Genomic DNA, 23369 nt, shown 5'->3' on the forward strand with positions numbered 1-23369 from the left:
AGGGATCGTGAAACTTCTGTTTCCAGAAGTCATGCAAATTACTAAAACTGTGTTTATTGGTTGATTCTTAAGATATTCATTCAACAGTCGCCTCAAGGTGCTTTATAATGAAGGTAAAGACCCTACAATAATACAGAGAACACGCTACAATCAAATGACCCCTTATGAGCAAGCACTGAGCAAGAAGTAGGCTGGGGCAGCCATCTGTGATGTATTTCAGTGCTGGACTTTGTAGACAGTCCCTGCATGCTCAGCAGGCATACAGACCAGTGCTGTTACAAAGGTCCAGGTCAGAGGTCAAGTTGTTTTTAATAAAAAGAGAGCAGAATGAGCTTCAGTTTGCTTCAGTAAGAAGTGTGAAAGACTACATTTTAAATTGCAGGCCTGCTGCTGCTGATTAAGACACGGACACCCAGCAGGACTGATGTACATGACACAAATGTACAAAGTTTGATGAGCCCTCACCGAGTTTATTCATTTTTTCCCACCCCGTCATCAATAATTACACGTAGAATGTATGAGTACATAAATCAGAGCACCTCAGCTACAAAAATTTAGGGCACAAAAATATCTTCAGTAAAAGCTTTAAAGTAGCTGATATCAGATGGAAAATTAAGCTTTTTTCCATAAGTGTGAATGCTCACAACCATCTCTGCGCATAAACCAGAAACAAAGCTTTACAGGAGACATTCACAAACCGCTGGAAACCTGGGAGACGATGCTACTCTCAGAACAGCGACTAACACCTCTCCTCTGACATCAGGACGGCAGCGCAGAGTCTCGGCACAGTGAAGACACTTCAGCACCAAACCTATTCCTGCTGCTGTTACACACAATCATATACACACATCTTTATATGCACGTGATGTTAGGAAACTATACTTACTGCTGCACACAGTTTAGAATCCATTATGACTTTTTATTTGAACACTGATATAACTAAAGGCATTTGCTGGTTTTCATATAATATATTCAGTTTTCTAGGAGGAGTGCACACATTTAATTAAAACAATCATATTTACTTTGTATGTTTTCTCCGAGCTCCAAAGAACTCGTTAACTGCAGAGGATCTGCAGTTAACGAGTTGTAATAAAAATGTTCTGGTTGTAATAAATATGATATAAAGGAACACATGTTTTATTATCTGTTAATTTAATATGTCCATTTGTTCAGGTTTATATACAGTTGCTGTGTAAGCTTCCCCTCCTTTGTGTTTGGTTGACCTCATTTTTAAACCTGTTCACTTAACAACTACTTTTCTTCATAGTTTGGGGAATTTTTCTCATAACTCTTCTATCTGATTAAAATCTAATTAGCTTCCACACTTTGTCCTTGAGCCTCACTGCTTGGGTCCCTCACAGGAGCTAACCACAGAGCAGCCGGTCATTAAAACACAGCATGTCTTTATCCCGTCTTCCTTTTCTCACCCAACCGGTCGCAGCAGATGGCCCCGCCCCTCCCTGAGCCTGGTTCTGCTGGAGGTTTCTTCCTGTTAAAAGGGAGTTTTTCCTTCCCACTGTCGCCAAAGTGCTTGCTCATAGAGGGTCATATGATTGTTGGGTTTTTCTCTGTATGTATTATTGTAGGGTCTACCTTTCAATATAAAGCACTTTAAGGTGACTGCTGTTGTGATTTGGAGCTGTATAAATAAAATTGAATAGAATTTAATTAAAACACACTTTCTCTGCTTGAATCTTTGCAGCTTGTGTTTTGATTTAGTAAATTTGGTGTTTTATTTTAATCCCTTTGATTCTTGAATATAAAGATATTAATAAAAGAGTTCGACTTCCCTCTTGTTTCCCATTTTCTATTTAAAAAGTCTGGCATGATTGCCTTCATCTGTGTCTGTGCTTTGAATGGAGGTATTCAGTGTGTTTGTGATGGGTTCATGTGTAGCTTGAACATAACTTTAAAAATTAGTGTTCAAACAGGGTGACTGGTCCCTAATGTTTGCACTCAGGGAGCCTTCGGATGAAGGCTGTGGCACAGTTTAAATGCTGGCTTGTTGCTATTTTGCTAGTTAAAATTATAATATCGTGTTAAAAATCGTGTAATTGCTCTTTTTGTCTATCTGTTGTAGCGCTGTGGCCACAAACTCTCTCTTCAGCTTTCAGAGCGATTAATTTGCCAACAAAAGAGACACACAGGTGACTGAGTATCACCTATACCGCCACCTGTCGTCCTTTCTTTTTCTTTTCCTCGACAAATTTTCTATATTAGGTATCCAGTAACGTCAGCAAAGTTAATTATTTTGGTCACGATATTCATTTAGAGAAATGATGATATTATAAAAGTCTTAATCAACCCTGGAGTTTCCCTCCTCCCCGGCACGATTTGTTGTTTCTGAGCTGGGATTTCCGGCTCAGATTGGAGCCCGTAAAGGGAGCATCCTCCAGGGCGGCGTGACTGTGGATCTGCGCAGCATGCAGCAGCTCTGTGGCAAAGAGGAAAAACACTGATTCATAGAAACGCAACAACAAGCAGCTCTTCAAGCTGAAGTGTGGAGAAGAGTGATGAGGAGCGGCCGGGATCCTGTGCCTGCGTCAGGCTCCCGGTTCGCGCCTGCGCCTCTTCTGAAGTGTGGCCATCTGAGATGAGCTGTTCTGCTCTGGAAATATTTGGGGCGTCAGAACGAAAACCATTTTGAAGTCATATTGATGTTGGTCTATCGCTATGAATTCTGGGGATTCTCGTTCTGCCCTCCGCGGTCCTCCCAAACTTCTCCAGCTGCGTCAAGTTGCAGTGAAATGGGCACAAATGCGCCGGAAATGGGAGGATGTTACACTAGAAAACATAACCGAGAAGCTGGAGGGAAAAAGAAACCCTCAACTGTCCGCTCTCTTTCAGTGACTATCGATATAACGTTTTTGATAACTAACACTTTATTAATCCCAAAAGGTGGAAAAGTCCTAAAACCACACAGGAAACCGATTTTTTAAAATAGCTTAGTGCAATACAATGTAACGTATCAAGACATTGACCTTACTAAGGTAAACAATAATAAAATAATAATTTAAATACACATATTTAGTAATAATACGATTATAATTTATTGGAATCTGAAATTCAACAATGCAAAATAAACAGAATAAAGCATATTAAGATTTTAAAACATAAGCACATCAATCATGAGGTTGTGTGGGTGCTTTGAGATCATAAAGTGGCCAATATGTTCCCAAGGTGTGCAAATAAGAAGCTGGTTCATCAAAATGGGTATGAGTTATTGTTTTTGTATTTTTTAAATAGATTTTTTTGTTTTGTTTTGTTTTTCTTGATGCATTCTCAATCATCCAGGGAAGTAAATCTCCAAAAAGTTGATTCTGTTCCTTGGGGTGGACCAATTTTTGGCGCAGCGTGTTTTGGGGTTTAAAAGCCACAGAGACCCGGTGTTTAGAAAAAATGTGTCTCAACTGCTCCGATACTCCTGACACGTATGGGATCACTACAGGTTTTCACTTGGGCAGCGGTTGTCCTTCTCTCGTGGATCGGCTGGAGCTTTCTTTAGGAGCCTTTCCAGCTTTGACAAAAGTCCAGCTGGGATAACTACATTTACTCAGGGCCTTCTTGATGTGCTGTTCTTCTGCCTCCCTGGCCGCTGTGTCTGTGGGGATGGTGTTCGCTCTGTGTTGTAGCGTCCTGATGACACCCAGTTTGTGCTCCAGTGGATGATGAGTCAAACCTTAGATACTGATCCGTATGTGTAGGTTTACGGTACACGTCAGTTTTTAGATGTCCCCCATTACTGATGGAAATCTCACAGTCTAAGAAGGCTAACCTGCCACTTTTCATATCCTCCCTGGTGTGTCGGTCCACCGAGTTTATGTGATCCGTGAATTGTGGTACGTCCTGAGATTTGATTTTCACCCAGGTGTCATCCACATATCGGAACCAATGGCTTGGTGGTGTTCCAGGGTAGGATAGTGAAAATCAGTGGTCTTTGATCGGTGGGTTTTGGTCAGTGGTTGTTGATCAAAGGTCATGAGAATTTGCATAATTAAGATTAAGGAACTGACCTCCCAGCCCATTGTTCCTTCAGTGGGCTGGTTTCAGTCATTATGCAAATGTACTGTTTATAAGTTTGGGGAAACCTGCAGTCAGCTGAGACTGAAGTTACCTGGATGAGTGACGAAACGTTTCTCCCACAAAACGCTACGTCCAGATGAACACAATCAACTTTTTTGGAGATTTGTTTTGTTCTGTTTCTCAGCTTAGTATCGCTTTCTGGAGCGACGTCATCACTCTTCCGTTTTATTATTTCTTCAGTCATAACATGAGTCAGATGCCAGATGTGAATGGAACAGATGATGTAAATAGAGACCCACATCTGTCTCAAACACACATGTATCCCCCTTCTCGGGCTTAATTTTGTTTGATAAATTTGACACAGACTAAAACAAAATACATTTCCTGTGTGTTTTCTTTTCTTTTATATTCTTTTGTTGGTGTTACGGTTCACTTCACTTTCACTGCAGTCATTTTTTCTTTTTAAATTCAGCAAGTTAAAAAAATGTTTTTCATTCCTGCTTTTTAGTTTTAGTAAACTGTAGACACTGAGATCATGAACCGCTATAAATGATAAATGAATAATCCTCTTCCTGGAGAAACTTCGGCTCTGCTGCCAGGGGGCAGAAATCTCTATCACCTCATACCACACCTGCTTCTATTTGTTAAGATGTCTAATTATTAAACGCCCTGTTGTATCATATTAACATTTTATTCATCCATCTCTTTATTTGACCTCTTTGCTATTTTCTTTTTAACAGAACTCCTCGTTTTGTGTCTTTTAATGTAACAGTGCAACTCTGTACCATGTTTCGTTTTATTTAGATTCTCAACGTGGTTTTATTGTAAATTGTGTTTGATATTTTGGCCCTGGGACAGAATAAGTTCAAACCTTTCAGACAAGTATGTATTTTGTCTGTTTCATAACCTGGATGTTTTATTGTGAAAGTCTGGACCGGAAGCTCCGCGCTCTCCCTCCGCGCAGCCTGACGCCGGTCGACGCTTCGCTCCCTCCATTCATTTCATTCGCACACAGTCGCATCCCAGCAGCGAGCCGAGCCCTCCCCTCCTGTTTCTCTCCGCCTGGAAAGATGGCTGCTCCGGCGGTGTTGAGGAGCTCCGGCCCGCCGCTCTGCCCGAGCTTCGCGGAGGTCTGCTCGTTCCTGGAGCGGTACGGAGCGGCGCTGGATCTGCCCGAGATGACTTTCCCGCAAATGGAGAGATATCTACGGGACACGACTACAGGTGAGAGCCCGGTTGATGGTAGTGTTGGTGGTGGTGGTGGTGGTGGCGGTGGGGCGAAGAAGTGCTGGAAAGCTGCGACACTTGAAGCCAAAGAAGGGGGCCAACACCACCACAACAACCACCATCACCATCCTCGTCACGGTCGCGATGAAGATGACGAAAACTGGAGTGTGTGCGCCTGTGTGTGTGTCTATGGCCCAGCAGGACAGCATCACACCGAGAGTTTAGGCAGCTCAGATCGGCTGTGGCGTTTTTTCGGGTCCCGGTTAGAGCCACTTTTCTCCTCGCAGAAATCGAGTCCGACTCCCCAGTTTCCGAGGAAACGTTCGGGCAGCTGGAAAACACTGGCGTGCTAACATAGAGCTAGCAGACGCTCTGAATTTAACAGTTTGGACTCTGTGCTGAAGTTAGGTGAAAGAGACCGGGGGCACGACATTTGGCCCGGGGTCCCGAGGGGTTTTAGTTGATATCAGGTGACAGGTTATCGATGATTGTGTCGAGGTTGCTATTGATCCGCTCACGTTAAACTTGATGTGGGAGCCATGATGCAGCAGTGACCACACACACAGCCAACCAGCTCGCTCCGGAGCGCTGTCAGGTGTAATTTTTCACCGGCTGCCTCACTGGCAGGCGGGCTGAATTGACAGCAGTGTCCAGTAGGTTATTGGTGCTGTTTGTGTGTATGTATTACAGCTTTAGTGGCTATTTCAGACCGCTGTCACCGCACAGCGGCGACGTTAGCTGAAAACACTGGATGTTATTTTTTTGGCCGTTAGTGAAAGGCTGTTAAATGTGCGCATGCGCAGAAGGCGCAGATTCCAGCCATTGCTAACTAGTTAGCTTCAATTATTTCGTCAACTTTTAATAAAAGTAGAAGACTTACCGCTACACTTAACACACCACGTTAGGATTTAATAAACATCCATTTCAGGATTATATCTGTCGAATGAGTAGCTTTGTAAATCGCTTCTTCTTCGCTGGTGACTTTAAATGACCGTTAGATCTAGTGCTTACTAGCGTATAATTAGCCCATAGCGTTCAGATAAACATAAGAACTAAAATGTCCATGGTAGTCATCAGTAATGTATCCCTGATATTTTTGTTGAAATAAGTAATAACCATTACTAATCTGAATTCTAAATGTGATTCTGGGATTTTTTTTGTCAGTTTACCGTGCCAACAGAGAAAACTGGAATTTCCCCCAAATTTTGGAGTTGCGTAAAAGCCTCACACTAGACCACACAACGAGTCACAGGCGTTTAAGGACTTCCATAAAGCCCAGTTTAATATGTCTTAATGCTGGATTTGACCTAATCCCCATTCTTTTCTGAGTTCCCAAATAATAATAACAATAATGATAATAATATAATCATAATAAAGTTATAAATAGATTTAGTCTACACAAACGGTTAACAGAAGCAGAACCCAACAAACTAAATGTGAGACAAAGCATATTTTTTGTGGGGCAAAGTGGGACACGGTAATAGTGCTGAGAGGTAGTTTTAGAATTTAATATAGTATGTTATTCTGTATTTAACTGCAGCTAAAATATGGTTATTTGTATTTTTGTAATGCAGTCTTAGAACGTCAAAAAGACACTGTGCTCTTAAAAGTTCACATATTCAGTTAAATGGAAAAAAATACAAATTATTCACAGACAAGGTGAAGTTATTACACCTACCCTACCATTTATTCATATTAAACTGTTAATAGCAACATGTTTAGAGCCACACACAGTTAACTATATTTAAATATATATTTAACTATAAAGTATTTATAACATAGAAAATAAGCAAACTATGGATTTTACAGGTTTAGTGTTGAAATGTGAAGAGCATTCATGCTTATCGTGTTTGCTAAGCAAACACAGTAGACATGAATGGAAGCAAAAGTTTGTCGTTATGGTGTGATGTGAGTGTGCTGTTATTTTTGCTGATCATCTCTGTTTTTCAGCTGAGATGCACACAGATCTGCGCTTCTTTTTACGCCAAACATTTCTCCTGAGACTCACCTGACTTTTGTAAACTAGAGCCTGTCATTGTCTCAATATAATAATACAAAGATTATTTTACTTATTTGAGATCTGGAAAACTCTTCAGTTTCAGCAGCTAAGAAAATTAAAACCAAGTCAGTGAATAAGTACAAGTATTAGTATAGTTAAATAAAGTGTAATAAGTGGGCCCGGGGATTAAAAATGGTGTGGAATTCCACAGAAAGAGGAAAACCTGGTAACTGTACTCACATTCCACATTTTAAAAAAAATTAATCATTAACACTAAAAAAGGATCCAAGTTGAATTTGAGTAAGATAAAGGTCAACGGGATAGTAATAGCAAACTCTTTATTTTCCCTACAGAAATCGTGCTAATTAAACTTAGTACCGCTGACATAAAGCAACAACATCACTGTTGACTAAAATTTAATTGCTAAAAAAAAGAAAAATAAACATCCTTAGATTGAGTCTTGGTAGTTTTATTGAGTCTGGGATGTCTGTGAGTTGTCTGCCTTTAGAGTGTGTTTTTATTTGTAATGTAATGATGATTAAACCAGTTAAATGTAGTCCCTGAAGAGTACTCTACCATATTTTAATGACCAAGTAAATGGTCCCTACTGTGACAGCAGGACATCTTTTCAAGCATGCAATGAAAATGAAATGGCCAAAATGAATGAAGCATTTCCACAGTTTAAATCCAGATATAATTTAAATATAGTTTAATGCTTACCTTCTTCAATCAATCTCAGATCTTCATTCTTTTATTTTTTTTATTTAAATGTGTGATTCAGCATACCTCAAAGAATTAAACATTAAAAAGTGTGCTTTCTCTCCTGCAGCACCTGTCTCAGGTAAACTCGCTGATTAAATACTTCTGCCTTATTTGCAACTTTCTTGCGCCCCCTACTGGTGGCAGGATCTGTGACACAAACATACAGCATGGCTCTGACAGCAATAATAAAAAAGAATGAAATTAATAAAAACTAAACAGTTTCAAACGACAAAGACGTGAAGTGAAATGAGCCAAGCCACTCTTCAGACTAATGAAATAAAACTGTAATAATGTTTCATTTAGAATCTCAGTTTATGGCTTTTAACCCACTGATGTGATGGGCTGACAGTTGGCTGAAATATTCCCTGAAAATCAAACATTTAGTCGACTAAGTAGCTGCCTTACTCATTTATTTTGTACCCGTGACACAGTAAATATTTATTAGTTGGACTGAGTTTCTGTGCAGAGGTGATAAGAAAAATGAAGCTGCCATATATGATAACTGGCCCAGTGAGCAGTGTATTTGTTCGGGTGAGCCTGGTTTTATCGCAGCTTTTGATAAAAATGAATTAAAAAGCCCCCCCTACATCTGAAGTGGTACATGCCAGTCAAAGGAGCTGTTTTTGTCTTTTCACAGTTTACAGGTGGTCCTGTTTAGATTGATATTCAGCTGTGGTTGGTTGTTAGCATAAACTACAAATCTTCTTGCTTTTGATTTGTCTAAAGGATTTTTCTGCAGATATGGTTAGTGCATATTTCACCCTCTTAATAAAAAAATGGGAACATTTGTGTTAAACACTTTCTTTGGCTGCTGAGAAATAAAATAATTTAACAATTTGTCAACATGCCATAAGAATGTAAGCACTATCCGACAGTTTGTGAGTGACTGAGCTCAGAAATGGCACACAGAGAAGTGAGAGATCAGGTTCAGATACCAGAATAACACAGCGAGGCCACTTCAGTGGGGTGAATGTTTGTTGACACTGGTTCTGGAACATTACGATGAACTGTGTCGTGTTTCTGATCGCCCTGTCTGTGTTTTCCAGTTCCTAAACCACTCGTGGAGCTCCATGTGAAGCTGCTCAGGAAACTGGGGAGGTCTGTGTCTGCTGACCGCTGGGAAAAATACCTGGCTAAGGTGAGAGTTTGACATGAGCTCAGGAGTCAGGAAGGAAGGGTAACGTGTCAGTCAGTGGGTAAAGGGACGCAGTTAAAACTGAAAGCTTGATCCTAACAGAATCACTGTTTCTTGTAGGTCTGCCAGGAGTTGAATAGCACCTGGGCATGGGAGCTGGAACAGAAGGGCTACCAGGAGATGTCCATGGAGTGCAAGTCCAGCATCCTGAAAGTATGACACCCTACTTTAGTTTGTATAAAAGGCTGAAACTTCTCCAGACAAGGCGCTAACTACACTGATGTTCTCCACTCTTCAGTACCTCTGCGAGTGTCAGTTTGACGAAAACCTGAAGTTCAAAACGGCGGTCAACGACGAGGACCCGGAGAAGATGCGTCTGCAGCCTGTAGGTCGGGACCGGCAGGGCCTGATGTACTGGCTTCAGCTGGACCAGGAGCAGAACATCCGGCTGTACACGGAGGAGCAGGACGATCTGGACGGATCCACCTGGAAGTGCATCGTTAGGTTGTACTTTTGTGTCAAGCTAAAGTTATGTAGGTTGTCTCATGTTTGTCTTTCTGCTTACACTCTTATGTGCGCCCATCCTCTCAGGACTCGCAACGACCTGGCAGAGGCTCTGGAGCTGCTGAAGGCTCAGGTTGATCCAAACCACAATCAGGAACGAGACCAGAACCAGGCTGGATCCAGGAGTGCCAGCCCTGGACAGAAAGAAGCTGGTACGCTGGATTATTGAGTTTATATAGTTGAGTTTTAATCAGTGCACAGAGTAAATGGTAAATGGCTTGTATTTATATAGCGCTTTACTAGTCGCTTTACATAAAGCGCTTTACATATCCAGTCATCCACCCATTCACACACACATTCACACACTGGTGATGGCAGCTACATTGTAGCCACAGCCACCCTGGGGCGCACTGACAGAGGCGAGGCTGCTGGACACTGGCACCACAGGGCCCTCTGACCACCACCAGTAGGCAACGGGTGAAGTGTCTTGCCCAAGGACACAATGACCGAGACTGTCCAAGCCGGGGCTCGAACCGGCAACCTTCCGATTACAAGGCGAACTCCCAACTCTTGAGCCACAATCGGATAACAGAGGATTTGTAAATGCATGGTAGTAATAACCGTATAGTTTAAATGGAGTAAACCTTCAAAATCATTTGAAGGTTACACTTCATGTCTAAAAAAACATGCAACCAAAACCTGAGAGATTCCTGATTTAACAACAGCGAAACGATAACTTCCATTGAGGCAAAAATTATACTGAGTAATCTCAAATCCAACTAATACAGGTCAAAACAAATAATCTGAGTCCACAGCAGCTGATCTTTGTCTAAAAATGTATAAAATCCCGCATCTCACCACAAAAAAAAAAAATTATTATTATTTGACCCTACAGAAGCAATTTTAACGGCAAAAATTGTTGAGATTTTTTCTGTCCTTTATAATAAACAAACGTTTGATTCAAACTATTGTATTTTTTTCATATTGATGCAGGGGATGAGACGATCAGAAGCACCAACCCTGAGGCCTCAAAGACTTCAGAGGACTACGCTGACAGCAAGAAGGTTGACCCTCAAAACAGAGAAAAACAAACCAGGCCAGGTATGTAGGTGAACGAAACTGCCTCAGGTTTCCATCCACTATCCAAAACTAGCAAAACCATTAAAAGGACACACTAAATGCCCAACAAGGACATACAAAATGACCAAAACAAAATACGAGCAACCCGAAAGAGACTGAAGAATCAAAATGAGTTGCATCCATCCATCCATCGTCTTCCGCTTATCCTTGTCAGGGTTGCGGGGAGGCTGGAGTTTATCCCAGCTACCATAGGGCGAGAGACAGGGTGCACCCTGGACAGGTCGCCAGTCGCCAATTTACCTAACCAACCTAACTGCGTGCATCTTTAAAACCTTTTTTCTTTCTGCAGAGGTGAAGGAGGAGCTCACACCGCCGCCCATCAAGCAGGAAAACGCTGATGCTGAGGTGAAGGAGGAGAAGACGCTCCTCAAACCGTCTGTCTTTGATAACCGCGTGAGCACCATCACCACAGTCATCAAATCAGAATCGAGGGACGCCGATGCCCCCAGGAACACAGTGTCTGTTGTCATGGCGCCCGTGGCTAAACAGGAAGAGGAAGCGGAGCGAGCGGTCGTCAGGAGCAGCCAGCAGGCCAAGATACCACTGAAGAAGAGGGAGCTCAAGCTGGCAGAAAGCTTCCACAGCAATCACCTGAACAAGACCAACAGCAGCAGTATTATTGTCTGTAACCCGTCAGTGATCCACGCCAAGGACGGTCACGGAAGGGAGGCCAAGCTGTCTAACTCTTTAGTGCCCCCTGGTGGTTCATCTGCCTCGCAGCCGCATCTGGTCGTCAGCGCATCAAGGCTGGAACTCACCAATGGGAGAGCTTTGCTCCTGCCGCACAAAGATGGGCAAAATGGGGTAGTAGGTCAGGTGGTGGGTCACGTAGGAGTCATCCGCAGCCCATCTGAGCGTCACAGAGCGCCCGGTGCCAAGCAGCAGGAACAAAACGGGCCAAATTCAGACCTCCGGGACTTGAGAGCAGCGGAGGAACAACGTGAAGGGAGCCGGCAGTCAGTGTTGGTGAGGAAGGGCCTTACAGAAGGGGAGACACCAGCGGGAGCTGCCACTTCTTCTCCTCCCCCTCCTCCTCTTCCTCCTCATGCACTAACGGAGGCTCCGGCACCCACAAAAATGGACTCTGTTGGCGTTTCCTCGCTGTCTGAGAATGCAGAGGAACCCAAGAGGCAGACAGCAGAAAATGAGGGTAAAAACACCACAGACGAGCTGGACAAGGAGAAGAAAACTGGGCAGGATGATGAGAGGGAGGAGAGGAGCAGGGAGGTGTCTGTGCTCAGTGTGGCAGAGGGATTAAAAAAAGACGACCGAGTGAAGAATGAAAGAACTTTAGTACAAGCGGAGGCAGAATCGGGAAGCTCTGTTTCACCTCCGAAACTGGACCAACAGGATAAAAAGGACGACCAGGAGGAGGGCGTCAACGGTGGGTTAGCAGAGCAGAAAAAGGCAAAGGCCTCGGAGGAGCGGCAGGGACTGCTGGAGGAAGCCTCCTCTGAGCTCCAGAAGGAAGGAATCAGGCTAAAGATCAAGATTCCTCCCCACCGGAGAAACAAGCTGAAGGGGAAGGCGATGAAGGAGGAGGAGAAAGGGAGGGAGCTGGAGACGCAAGAGGAAGGGAGGCCGCTGAGGAGGTCTGCGAGGATCTGCAGGTATGTGTTCAGTAAAATCCACGAAGCTGGGGGATTACACAGTAATGTTTGTTTATTTTTGTCCATTATTCTCAGCTGCAGTCGGTTTGATTGTGACGATAAATTCATCCCATCTAAACCTCTTTTCTTGAAGATCATCTGCTTTGCCAACCTGCAGGCCAAGCTCGAAGGTGGCTGAGAGCCAGAAGAAGAACCCACAGAAAAAACATGCACTACCCACCAGAACGAGGGAAGAAGAGGAGGAGGATGAGGATGAAGAGGATGAAGAGGAGCAGAGCTCAGCTACGAAGAAAGACAAAAAAACTGAACCCGTCGAGCAGATAAGGAAGCGAAGGGTAACAGTTCCTGTCAGGTCATTTTTACCTTGTTGCTCTTTTTCTTCGTCTCTGTGACCATCTCGTTCTCCCTCTGGCTTTCTGTACTTCCAGGGTAAACGAAGGCACCGGCGCCCCCGGTGGTCAAACATACGCACAAAGAGGCGCAAACTTAATGAGGGAGGGGAGGTGGAGGACAGGGGGAGGAAACGGGGAGAGGAGGAGAGCGAAGGAGGGAGCGACTCAGAGGAGGAATCGTATAAATCCGAGGAGATTCCCAGCGAGGACGCCTGCACTCACTGCTGCCTGCCCAACCACCCCGAACTGGTGAGTGTGCGCTCGCGTGAGTGCTTACAGATACAGAGATGTCTGGACGCTGCGCCCGGTTCTGCTTTAGTCCTCATGACTTGAACTCATCATGAGAACATAAACGTGAGAGCTCATCCTCCAGGCTGTGCTGACACTAGAAGACACTTGTTTAAGGTGTCTGCGGTCTGTGTGCACACGTGTGTGGGAGTATAATCCTGACTTAATGCTCAGGAGTCTGAGTGGGAGGAAATCCAACATCCCAAAATCTTCTGCAAGTCTTTTTTTTTTTGTTTTTTTTGGAGGATGGAGGCAGTTTTAGAAGCAGGTCAATGGGGGTGTGGTCAGCAGACCAGATGGTTGTAGCCAGAATGACGTCACTCATTAGTTTGTGACGCCCCGTTATCAAACTCCAACTTGAGCATTTTCACCATCATGCATCGTGTTTCCTTAAAGTCATTTCTAAAAATAATTTGAGGGTCTGTGTCTCTTTACTTTGAGTATATAGTTTTGTGCAGAACCTAAAATGCTGCTGAAACCTTTTCATTTTTTATTGTGTTGTTTGTAAACTGTCACCAGTTCCAGCTGCACTCTGAAAGAATTCTGTAATAATGTCTAAATCACAGAGACACGAACAGAAACTCAGAGGCTGCAAAGCAGATGTTTGATAACTTTCTCTGAATAAAACCATAAATGATAGAAGCTGTCATCTCTGCTGGTTTGTGTGGAGTTTAATGTGTGTGTGTGTCTGTCCTTAGATCCTGCTGTGTGACTCCTGTGACAGTGGATACCACACTGCCTGTCTGCGGCCGCCTCTCATGTTGATCCCTGATGGAGAGTGGTTCTGTCCCCCCTGCCAACATGTAAGTGTGACACTGAGGGGATGGACTGATTCCGTCATGTCTGCTGATGAGAATATAACTCCCAAAGTCCTGTTTATGGTTCAGATAACTGACAGGAGGAAGCAGTTTTGTACTGATACTTGATGCTTGCTCACGAAGAGTGAATATAAACGCCACATTAACAAGTTCCCAGTTAACAAAAGCCTGGATCCTTCCAGTGTAGCTTTGCATGAGTCACAGTTTGAAATAATTCTCCTTAATTCATCCTCACACTGAGGGCCTCAGTATGCCTGCCACACTGGTCACTCTGTATGCTGACTGTGGCAGCTACATACCAGTTTACCAGTGCTGGGGTGCGAGTACTCACTGTGTTGTTCACCACTCAGACAAAAGCTCCAGATCAGCTTTTGTAAAAGAGGAGAAGAATTAAAACTGGAAGAAAAGAAACCTCCCTCATTGTAACCTGAGACTCGCTGAGCTTCTGTGTCATTAACACTCGTGTCTTCAACCCGGCGTCGGCACAACGCAGCAGATCACAGAAATAAAGAGGCTAAAATGGCATCAGTCAGTTTGCACCAGCAGATGTGGCGATCGTAAAGGCCCCATGAAACAAGCCCTTTTAACTCCACCCACTTTGAGACTTTGTTTCTATTGGCTGGCCCTCGTAAACAGAGCCTCCATGGTCACATCCTGAGCTGTGAACTTGAGATGACCATATAAGGAGGATCCGTGTTTGCTGACATCATACAGATCCAAGTGTAGAAAAAACTGTCTGGAACAAAGCATTTAAAGCAGGCTGAAGCTTTTTATTTGACACTGGGTCCACGTTTGTTATGAGTATCTGTCATAATGGTGTATGCTTGCCAGAAAATATGTAAAAGCATAGTAGTTTCACTTAGACCAGCCCATCTGCTTGGCTTACTGTGTAAACAGTTTAAAAGGGAGGTGAGGAAGATGAGTCGACATCAGTGTATAATTTATAGATCACAGAGTGACAGAGCTGCGGTGGTTTGTTTTTCCTCTGTTCAGAAATTGCTGTGTGAGAAACTGGAGGAACAACTGCAGAATCTGGACAGCGCTCTGAAGAAAAAGGAGAGAGCAGAGAGAAGGTACACACACACACACACACACACACACACACACACACACACACACACACACACACACACACACACACACACACACACACACACACACACACACACACACGTTTGGATGAAAATGCTGCGATCAGCATTAAAAGTTTGACACAGCTTCTCTGTTCTTATCTGTCAGGAGGGAACGGCTGGTGTACGTAGGAATCAGTGTGGAGAACATCATCCCTGTGAGTACATGAAGAGCACGGCCTCTTCGTCACTTCATTGGAATGATGCTCCGCCCACTTCCTTTTGCCTCAGACTATGGAAATTAAATATCTGCATTTGTTAGAATTTTTCTCTTCACTGAAATGTTTGAAAAAAAAAATCAAAAGTGCCAAAAAACAAATGTAACAATCAAAGCTGTTACTAAGGTATGTGAGGCACAATCAACATGCAACAAACACGGCTTCTAGCTCCAGTGTCGCTGTTTTCTCCTGCTTTCACATAAACACTGTGTTTCATCTTCTGCATCTTAAATCTGTAGAAGTTTAGATTTTACTGTGGAGCATTTAAAAGAACGTTGTTTGGTGTCCTAGGAGGGAGATGAGGAGGAAGAGGAGAAGTCTGCGAAGAAGAAGGATTCCAAAAAGAGCAAAAACCTCGGAAGGCGATCAACCAGGACCAGGAAGCACATCAGCTACAGGTGGGTGTCGCCTGGGGGTGTTCAAGGTGCTGGAGGAGGTTTTTACAGTTGACTCTCAGTTGTTGAAGTATAATATTTAAAAAAAACAGAAAATCTTAGAACTACTTTTAGTTCAGTTTATCAACATAAACCGGCTGAAAATTCTGCCGTCATTGATTTACATTAATTGGGAGGCAATATGGTGGCTGTATTTATGCATCGTTCCAATGAGCAGAAGCCACGAAGACGACACCTTCGTGTGTGTCTGTGAGTTCTGGTGATGGGTGGAAGGGTTATGCTTCTGGCTGCTGACCTCTGCAAGCCACCAGGCTCTTATAACGCTGCCTGCAGGATGATTTAATGACCCGCACACGTGGGGGGAAAAAGTGAAATGACAGAAAGAGGCTTCAATCAGCTGTTTTGTTCCAGGTTTGATGACTTTGATGATGCCATTGATGAGGCCATAGAGGAGGACTTCAGGGACCTCTGTGGAGGTGAGTGGAGGAACTGCAGGCCCAGTAAGGCCTTCTTTTAGATCCCAGTTAAATACTCATTCACATGGTTTATATATCAAAGTGTCTTCATATGAATGTTATTCTCTTTTACATTCTTAGCACAGTTTTATTCTTTTGACTTTCAAATTTTGGATTATTTTAATCACTGTATGTACAAATACTTCAGACTGCATGTCTGGCAGTTTATGAGGGGCAGCCAATCATAAAAAAGCAGTTTTAAAGAGGGAGGAGCTTGTTTGAGACAGGAAGAGCTGAGGGGGTGCACTGAGGATGAACAGATGAAATAAATGAGAACATCCGGTCTGCTTTCATTTACTTTCACCCAAAGTCGATTTTTCAGCACTCACGTGCATTATTCTCGCTTCAGGAGCGGGGCGGGGCAAAGACCTCCCCACCAGCCTGTCAGAGGACGGGAAGGAGAGTCAGCGGCCAATTAGAAGCCAGACTCACGCTGCACGGAACAGGAAGAAGCGGAGACTGAACGACCTGGAGAGCGACAGCACGGCGGCGGAGAGCGAAGACGAGTTCATGCTCAGCAACAGGTGACACAGCGGGTTCTCTCCAGATTTCTCACTCATCTTGTTTGCCGGCTTATTTATCCCCCTCTTCCTCTCAACAGCTCAGAGGACGAAGATTTCGGCGCATCCGGAGCAGACGACGATGAAGAGGAGGAAGACGAAGACGCGGGCAGTGATGCCGGCAGCTGGGATAGCAAAACTCGCCCCAGACAGGCGCTGAGAGGAGTGGTTAAACACAGACCCGGCAGGAGCCGTGGGCGGGGCAGGAAGCGGCTGAGACGGCGGCGGAGACGCTCCTCCGACGAGGAAGAGGAGGAAAGCGAGGAAGAGATGGGTGAGACGGCAAGATTGATTGATTTTATTACAGACTGAGTTGTGTGTATTTAGTGGAATAAAGAAGTTTAACAGTAGATTAAATAAATATTAAGACAATTATCAGAAAACTATAAATATAGTTAATTATAACGACACATTTAACACAATCCTGGAGTCCTCTACTTTCCAGAACAGGGGAGATGTGAGACAGGCAGGCAGTGAGCAGCAGTTTGGCTTCATGCTGAGAAAGAGCTCTGCAGATGTAATGTTTGCTTTCAGGGTGTTGATGGAGAAGTTTAGAGAAGCTCAGAAGCAGCTGCGCTGTGTCTTTGTTGATCTGGAGAAAACAGATGATGGCGAGAAGCTGTGCTGCTGCATGAGGAAGCCAAGAGCAAAGTGAGGGTGATGCAGAACATGCACAAGTACAGAGAGGCAGTGGTCAGGTGTGCAGTGGGAGCGACGGATGGTTTAAAGGTGGAGGTGGGATTACATCGGGGGTCGGCTCTGAGTAGTTCTGCCTGACCTCATCTGTCAGCGGAGTTTCTGTGGACTGTGATCTGCGGGGAGAGCCGGGGAGGTTCAGATAGGAACAGATTACATGTGTGTGAGTGAGAGGGAGACAGATGGAAAGGTGTCTCAGTGCTGACTGATAACTAGTTCACTTGTTGGTTGTTGGTCTCTCAGACTCGGATCAGTTCAGCGACATGACGGACAGCAACAGTGACAAAAAAAGGCGGGGCCTGAGGCGGGGCCAGCGCCAACAAGTCAACTACCGTGAAACGTCGGAGTCGTCGGACGACTCGCGAGCCTCCGCCAACAAGGACAAGGTGAAGCGCCACGGCAGGCCTCGCAAGGAGCGTCTCTCCAGCGACTACAGCGACGGTCAGTCACCATCAGAGCGTAAAGGACGAGTTTTAATCAGCTCAGTCGCCCTTAAGGAGAAATCTGCTCGATGTTTTCCAGATTTATCTCCATAATGGGGAAAAAATGTCATATATCTTACTTTATCCATCAGTAAGTCAGCAGGTGGTAGTATCATAACTATCAATAAGCAAATGTTTACCTTTTGTTGATTTTAGGAGTCATTGATTTTTGTTCATAATGACTTTTTCTGTCTTTTTTTCCTTCAGTGTCGGCTTCTTCCAGAGATTCAGAGGAGGACGATTATGAAGACGAGGAGGAGGATGACCAGAGGAGGAGAGTGAACAGGAGGAGGAGACATGAGGAAGACTTCCGGACAAGGAGGACGAGAGACAAGAGGAGGAGGAGGTACGAAGAGGACGAGGGAGAGAGAAGGAGGCGGCTGAAGAGGAGACTGCAGGAGGAAGAGGAGGCCGAGGAGGAGAGAGACAAGCGGAGGAGGTTAAAGAGAACACACAGAGAGGAAGAGGAGGACCTGGAGAAGATGGGGAGGGGGAAGAGGAGAGAGATCCTGTCGCAGCAGCGGCGCAAACGGCTCGCCCAGATGCTGAAGAAACGGCGGCCTTCGACGGACGAGGAGGAGGAGGAGGGCGAGGAGGACGACGACTCGTATTCTGAGTCATCATCGGAGGAGGATCGTCCGGTCCGCAAAAGACTGAACCGCATCGACTCAGATGACGATGAAGAGGAGGACGAGGAGGACGAGGACGACGAGGATGGGAGACAGAAGACGGTGACCAAAAGATCTTCAACGGGGGAGAGGAGAGCTGACAGCGACGCTCAGGAAAAGGCGAGGGGCCGCAGCCTGTCTCCGCCAAACGGACATCGGACCTCCAGAGGCCCAGAGCCCAGAGACGCTGCAGGGTCGGGCAGGCAGGGCAGGCACAACGGTCCCTCACATCCGGAGGAGGGGGAGGGAGAGGAGGAGGAACAGAGGGACTCCCGAGACTCTGTCCAGAACAGTCTGCAGTCATGATGGCTGTGTGCGTGCACAACGCTCGCTTCTTTGTTCTGCTTTTTCTTTTCAAGCCTCCCGCCCACTGCCCGGATCTCACTCTGACTCACGTTCCTCACTCTTCTTCTTCGCCGTCGTGTTGTGTTAGAGCGCAATTGTCCACAGTTACACGCTGGAACAGAAACTCATGGTTACCCATTTTTATAGCGGGCAGGCGGGCGGAGCTGACGCCTCCCGGCAGCAGGATGGCTCCACCTCACCGTCCACCCGACAGGTCCGTGTGACACCATCACAGCTGGGGGCGGCGGTTCGTCTGTCGTGTATTTCATCTTAAAGCACTTCATCATTCTCATAGCACTTAATGAGCCGGCACCGAGGAGGGCGTCGGCATCAAAGTGAGCACTTTGGATCAGGTGATGGTCGGAGAAAACTCTCTCGAGGCTGAATATTTGTGGGTTTGAAGTGTCGCTTGGACAAAACTTTTATATATAAATATTAGGATTTAGAAAACTGGTTAATCATTATTTAATGATATTTTATAAAACAGTGATTCTCAGTGTGGGATGCAGAGCCGCAGTGAGCTACGAAGGAACTGCAGGTGGACGACCAAGTTAATTACACTAAATAAATGTAACTTTTCAAATTTCTAATGAAGTTAGAAATTAAATATTGACATTTAAAAATGAAACACCACTACTGAAAAAAAGCTGCCTGTTATGCCCCCAGAAAATGTAATTATTTGAGATAAAAATAATCAGAGCCTGCAGCTGGTCCATGAAACCGACACTTTCAGATAAAACTGAAAGTCGGATTAAACAGTTTGTGCTCCACAAAGATAATTTGGTTCTTCAAAGCAGCTCTAAGGTCAGATCTACACGGCTACACGTTCAGTGTAACCGACGATACATGATGTCCGGCTGTGATTGGTCGATTGTCTCGATCCTTCAGCGTTCCCGATTGAATCATTCACTCCAGTCAGTTCACATTGTTATTAATTTGCACAGATTTGTAGGAAAGAAAAAGGTCCTTAAACAGCTATGAATGACGTGAGCCGGCCGCCGGCCTTCATCGCCCTCTATAATCAGCTCATATTTTCACCTCCTTCCTCTTCTTTGCTTTTACCTGCCAGGCCTCAGTCACGAGCCTCATTCTAACCCAGCAAAACAAGACATCTCTCAGTACAAACTGAGTTTTTGCAGTGATGATTTTGTCCTCCGCTGGGATTTGGGAGGATTTTTTTAAAAAGTCCTGAGGTTAGGGTGACGGAGAGCTCCAGGGGTTAAAGGTCACAAAGCATCATCTGCTCTGTGATCTGTTTATTAAAAGCTCAACAGAAAAAGTTGACTTTTGCCCTAATGTGAGAGTTTATGACTGAAGAGGGAACGTCTGCCGTTTCATTTTGTGTTACCTTAAACTGTTCGTGCTGTCTGTGAACACTGACTGTGCTAATCCAGGCTTTGAGGAACCAAATAAATCAGATTTCTGTTACCGGGTTTAACCGATCCTGGAACTTTTTTAATCGTCCGGAGGTCCCGGCGCTGAAAAGTTTTTAGAAGTTGTTGTAAATATAGACTCTGAATCTGTAGCGAGCTCCGTCTCCACGTCACCGCTTCAGATCCAAAGTGTCTGGCTTCCTCTCGTCCTCGTGCCGGCGCGTTCGCTGTACATACTCTGCCTGTTCCTTGTAAGATAATAGACGTTCTGTTCTCTTAGTCCTCTTGTAAAATATAGTGTTATATTTTCTATACGAAGGAGAGGAGGAGAGATGCTGCTGCGAGCGACCTGCAGATCGACCGGCGACCAGCGGTTTTTGTTTCCGCAGCGGAGTTCCATCAGAGCAGCGTGGAGCCCGTTCACCAGTAAAACCCCGTCTCACGGCTCAGTCCCGCCCCGCGTCTCCGGAGCGTTTTAACAGTTTGAACGCCTCGTTTTAAGGAGGAACAAATCTTCATTTCTGACCGAGGCTCAGGGGAGGAAAACGAACACCGATCACTAATCAGAGTTTTGTTCCGTCAGCTTCTGTTTAACCGTCGCACACAGTCGAATCACTGTCAGGGCTTTAACCTGCTGTTAATGAAAAGAGGCTCCATTTATCTTTAAATTTCCACCAAGCTCACCTTTAAAAGTTGGACTCAAACATTTCCGCTGACCTTACCGAGACTTTTTTTTGGCACTGAAAAGTTTTTCTTTAGAGTTCAGATGATGATTAAACTTCAGGCCTGCGTTTATCAAACTACTCAGAGTTCACCTCAAAATGCTCTTAGAGGTGTAAAAACGTTTAGAGCAGCTGTTTTTGGATACTTTAAAATCATTTAATTTTACTCAAATACTAAATATAATTCAGTGTAATATAATTATAATGCATAATTATATCAACAGGAGGAAATACATGGAAAAGTACAAACCCAGTCAACATGTTTGTTTTTTTTATGCATTAGTATATTATTGTTTCCTCACAGCCATCACGATGAATCTGCTTTGAGACCTTATAAATGGCTGATGGCTCACAGCGGGCCTGTTCTGCATGATTCAAAGTTCATAATAATCTGTATTCATCTGGCACTGGGCCTCAGTTCAGCTCCAGTATCTGAAATGAGCTGTCTTTGCCCCGCCCACTTTAAGTTTCTTCTGATTGGCTGCCCATCGTGAATGGCATGTGGGTGGGGCATCTCTGCCACAGATGACCATATGAGGGATATCCTCTCTCTGTAACATTATACAGATTATCCATTTCTCTTTAAGTGGTTTGATAAATTCAGCCCTGATGATTCGGTTCTGATTGGATGATTTCATGATTTCCGCTTTGAATATTTTTTAAGGTGTGATGTGTAAAAACTACACAGGCCACTGAGTCCGCTTCCATCATGACAGACGCAAACCTGAGCGTTAATACTGACTCACAGAAAACAAGGCGCCTGTCTGAGCAAAGCTACTTCTTGTCAGGTTGGACGTTACAGTCAGAGGCAGGAGCGGTCATGCTCAGAACAAGGCTAACGTCGCAGCTGTTACATCTTTACGTTGTGCTGTTAACTTTTATTAGTATTTCTAAACTGACAGTTTTACAAACGGCACCCTTTAAAGGTGCTTTTTGTAATGACCCTCTGCTACATGTAACTAAACTTCACCAGCAGGGGGCAGTGTTTTACTGGCAGTTGTGTTGAGATGTTTTCAGACGTGTGCTTCTGTTTGTTGTTTTTGGGGTTTTTTTTTAAACCACCGCGTCCACTTGACTCCCGCAGGCCTTCGTTGTAAATAAGTTGTTCTTAATGACTTGCCTGGTTAAATAAAGGTTACGCTTACTCACTTGTGGCATAAAAGTGGCATTACAGGAAAGTGCAGCCCCAGTTCACCTTGAACTGAAACTCTTTAATGGACAAAGTCACAGCATCTCTTTTCTTTCAGCTTTGGTTAAATCAAAAAAGTTTGAAACTATTTTTAAATACAGGAATTTACAAAAAGTTCCTTTACAGAGACCTGGCAGCAGAAACGGAAGGAAAGACAAAAAGATTTCATGTTTTTAAAATAAAGTTTCCTGTTGGTTCTTCTTTTTATGAACAGAGTTTACTTGGTCAAAGTCTGAAGCTTTCGACGTTCACGAAAGATTTGATTTTTCTGCTTTAAACACATCACAGAATAATCGGTGTCCAGTGATGCTCTTGAACAGCACAGACGCCGATACGTCAGACGGGAAATGCCTGAGACATTTTTATTTTTAAATGAACCGTCAAAGAATCCAAAATATCTGAGCTGAAGATAATAAAGATGCAAACAGTGGGAGGTTCTCACATGCGAGCAGATGGTTTATTTAGTCTTTTTTTAAAATCCTTTTTAAAGCTGATATTACTGTTATTGTTGTTCCTGAGCTTCAGAAAAGGCTTAGCTTCCTGCTGGAGAACCTCTGTTCCCTAAAACAGAGGTTAATACTTCACTCATGGCCGAAGCTCACCGCCAGCTCTCTTGGTAAATATTCTTTCAGGTACTTTCCGTGCTTGTTCAGGTGTTGCGGGACGGTTTGTCTCATTATCATGTTGTGTTGGATTTAAAGTGGGTTTTGGAAAATCCCCTCCATGCTGAACTGCAGTGATCTGAGTTTATATTAATTTTCAGTCCCGTGTGTCAGTAAAAGCTTCTGCTGACCCTCCACTCACCTGTTTAGCATTAAGGGCAGGTTAAAATGTGCTTTTTACGCCTCTAGTCTGAAATCATTCCACTGAACGCGATGTGCTGAGTGTCGGCCGCCGAAGCTGTTTAAACTGTTCAAACTGGATGTGACTGCGGCTCCTTCCATTTCTCTGTTGTACTGTTACCGTAGTACTGGTGTAACATAAATGTTTTCTAAGTTATTAAAACCGACATCCCGGCATCTCCTCGAAAACAGTCTCCGTGTCTCATTATCATTCCTTCACCTGGATCTGTTCTGCTTTCCGTGTTTGTTCATTCCAGTGAAAATAGCCACACTTCCCAGATGAACTCCTCACAGTCAGCTGGTTTGGTGTATTTTAATCAAGCCAGGAAAACTTTG

At 44.3% G+C, this 23369-nt stretch overlaps 1 protein-coding gene across 3 annotated transcripts; it reads left to right on the forward strand.

Moving 5' to 3' along the window:
* The first annotated feature begins 4976 nt into the window (after window positions 1-4976).
* Window positions 4977-23222, forward strand: rsf1a (remodeling and spacing factor 1a). 3 transcript variants are annotated; one of them, XR_013093036.1, is made up of 19 exons: window positions 4977-5247; window positions 9058-9149; window positions 9267-9359; window positions 9445-9650; window positions 9738-9862; window positions 10644-10751; window positions 11080-12400; window positions 12534-12735; window positions 12829-13041; window positions 13779-13883; window positions 14892-14971; window positions 15138-15186; window positions 15538-15644; window positions 16053-16117; window positions 16506-16680; window positions 16758-16990; window positions 17656-17853; window positions 18102-19121; window positions 20600-23222. XR_013093036.1 is itself a non-coding variant. In XM_012924241.2 (18 exons), exons 1-18 carry the CDS (start codon window positions 5094-5096, stop codon window positions 18866-18868), a joined length of 4293 nt encoding a protein of 1430 aa, XP_012779695.2. In that variant the 5' UTR covers window positions 4977-5093; the 3' UTR covers window positions 18869-23222. The 3 variants fall into 3 exon arrangements, 2 of the variants coding, with proteins under 2 accessions (XP_012779695.2, XP_076729559.1); XM_012924241.2 differs by having other exon boundaries at window positions 18102-23222; XM_076873444.1 differs by having other exon boundaries at window positions 11080-12394; window positions 12552-12735; window positions 18102-23222.
* Window positions 23223-23369: the final 147 nt, after the last annotated feature.

The sequence above is a fragment of the Maylandia zebra genome, linkage group LG14 (genome assembly GCF_041146795.1).
Source record: "Maylandia zebra isolate NMK-2024a linkage group LG14, Mzebra_GT3a, whole genome shotgun sequence".
Classification (NCBI taxonomy): domain Eukaryota; kingdom Metazoa; phylum Chordata; class Actinopteri; order Cichliformes; family Cichlidae; genus Maylandia; species Maylandia zebra.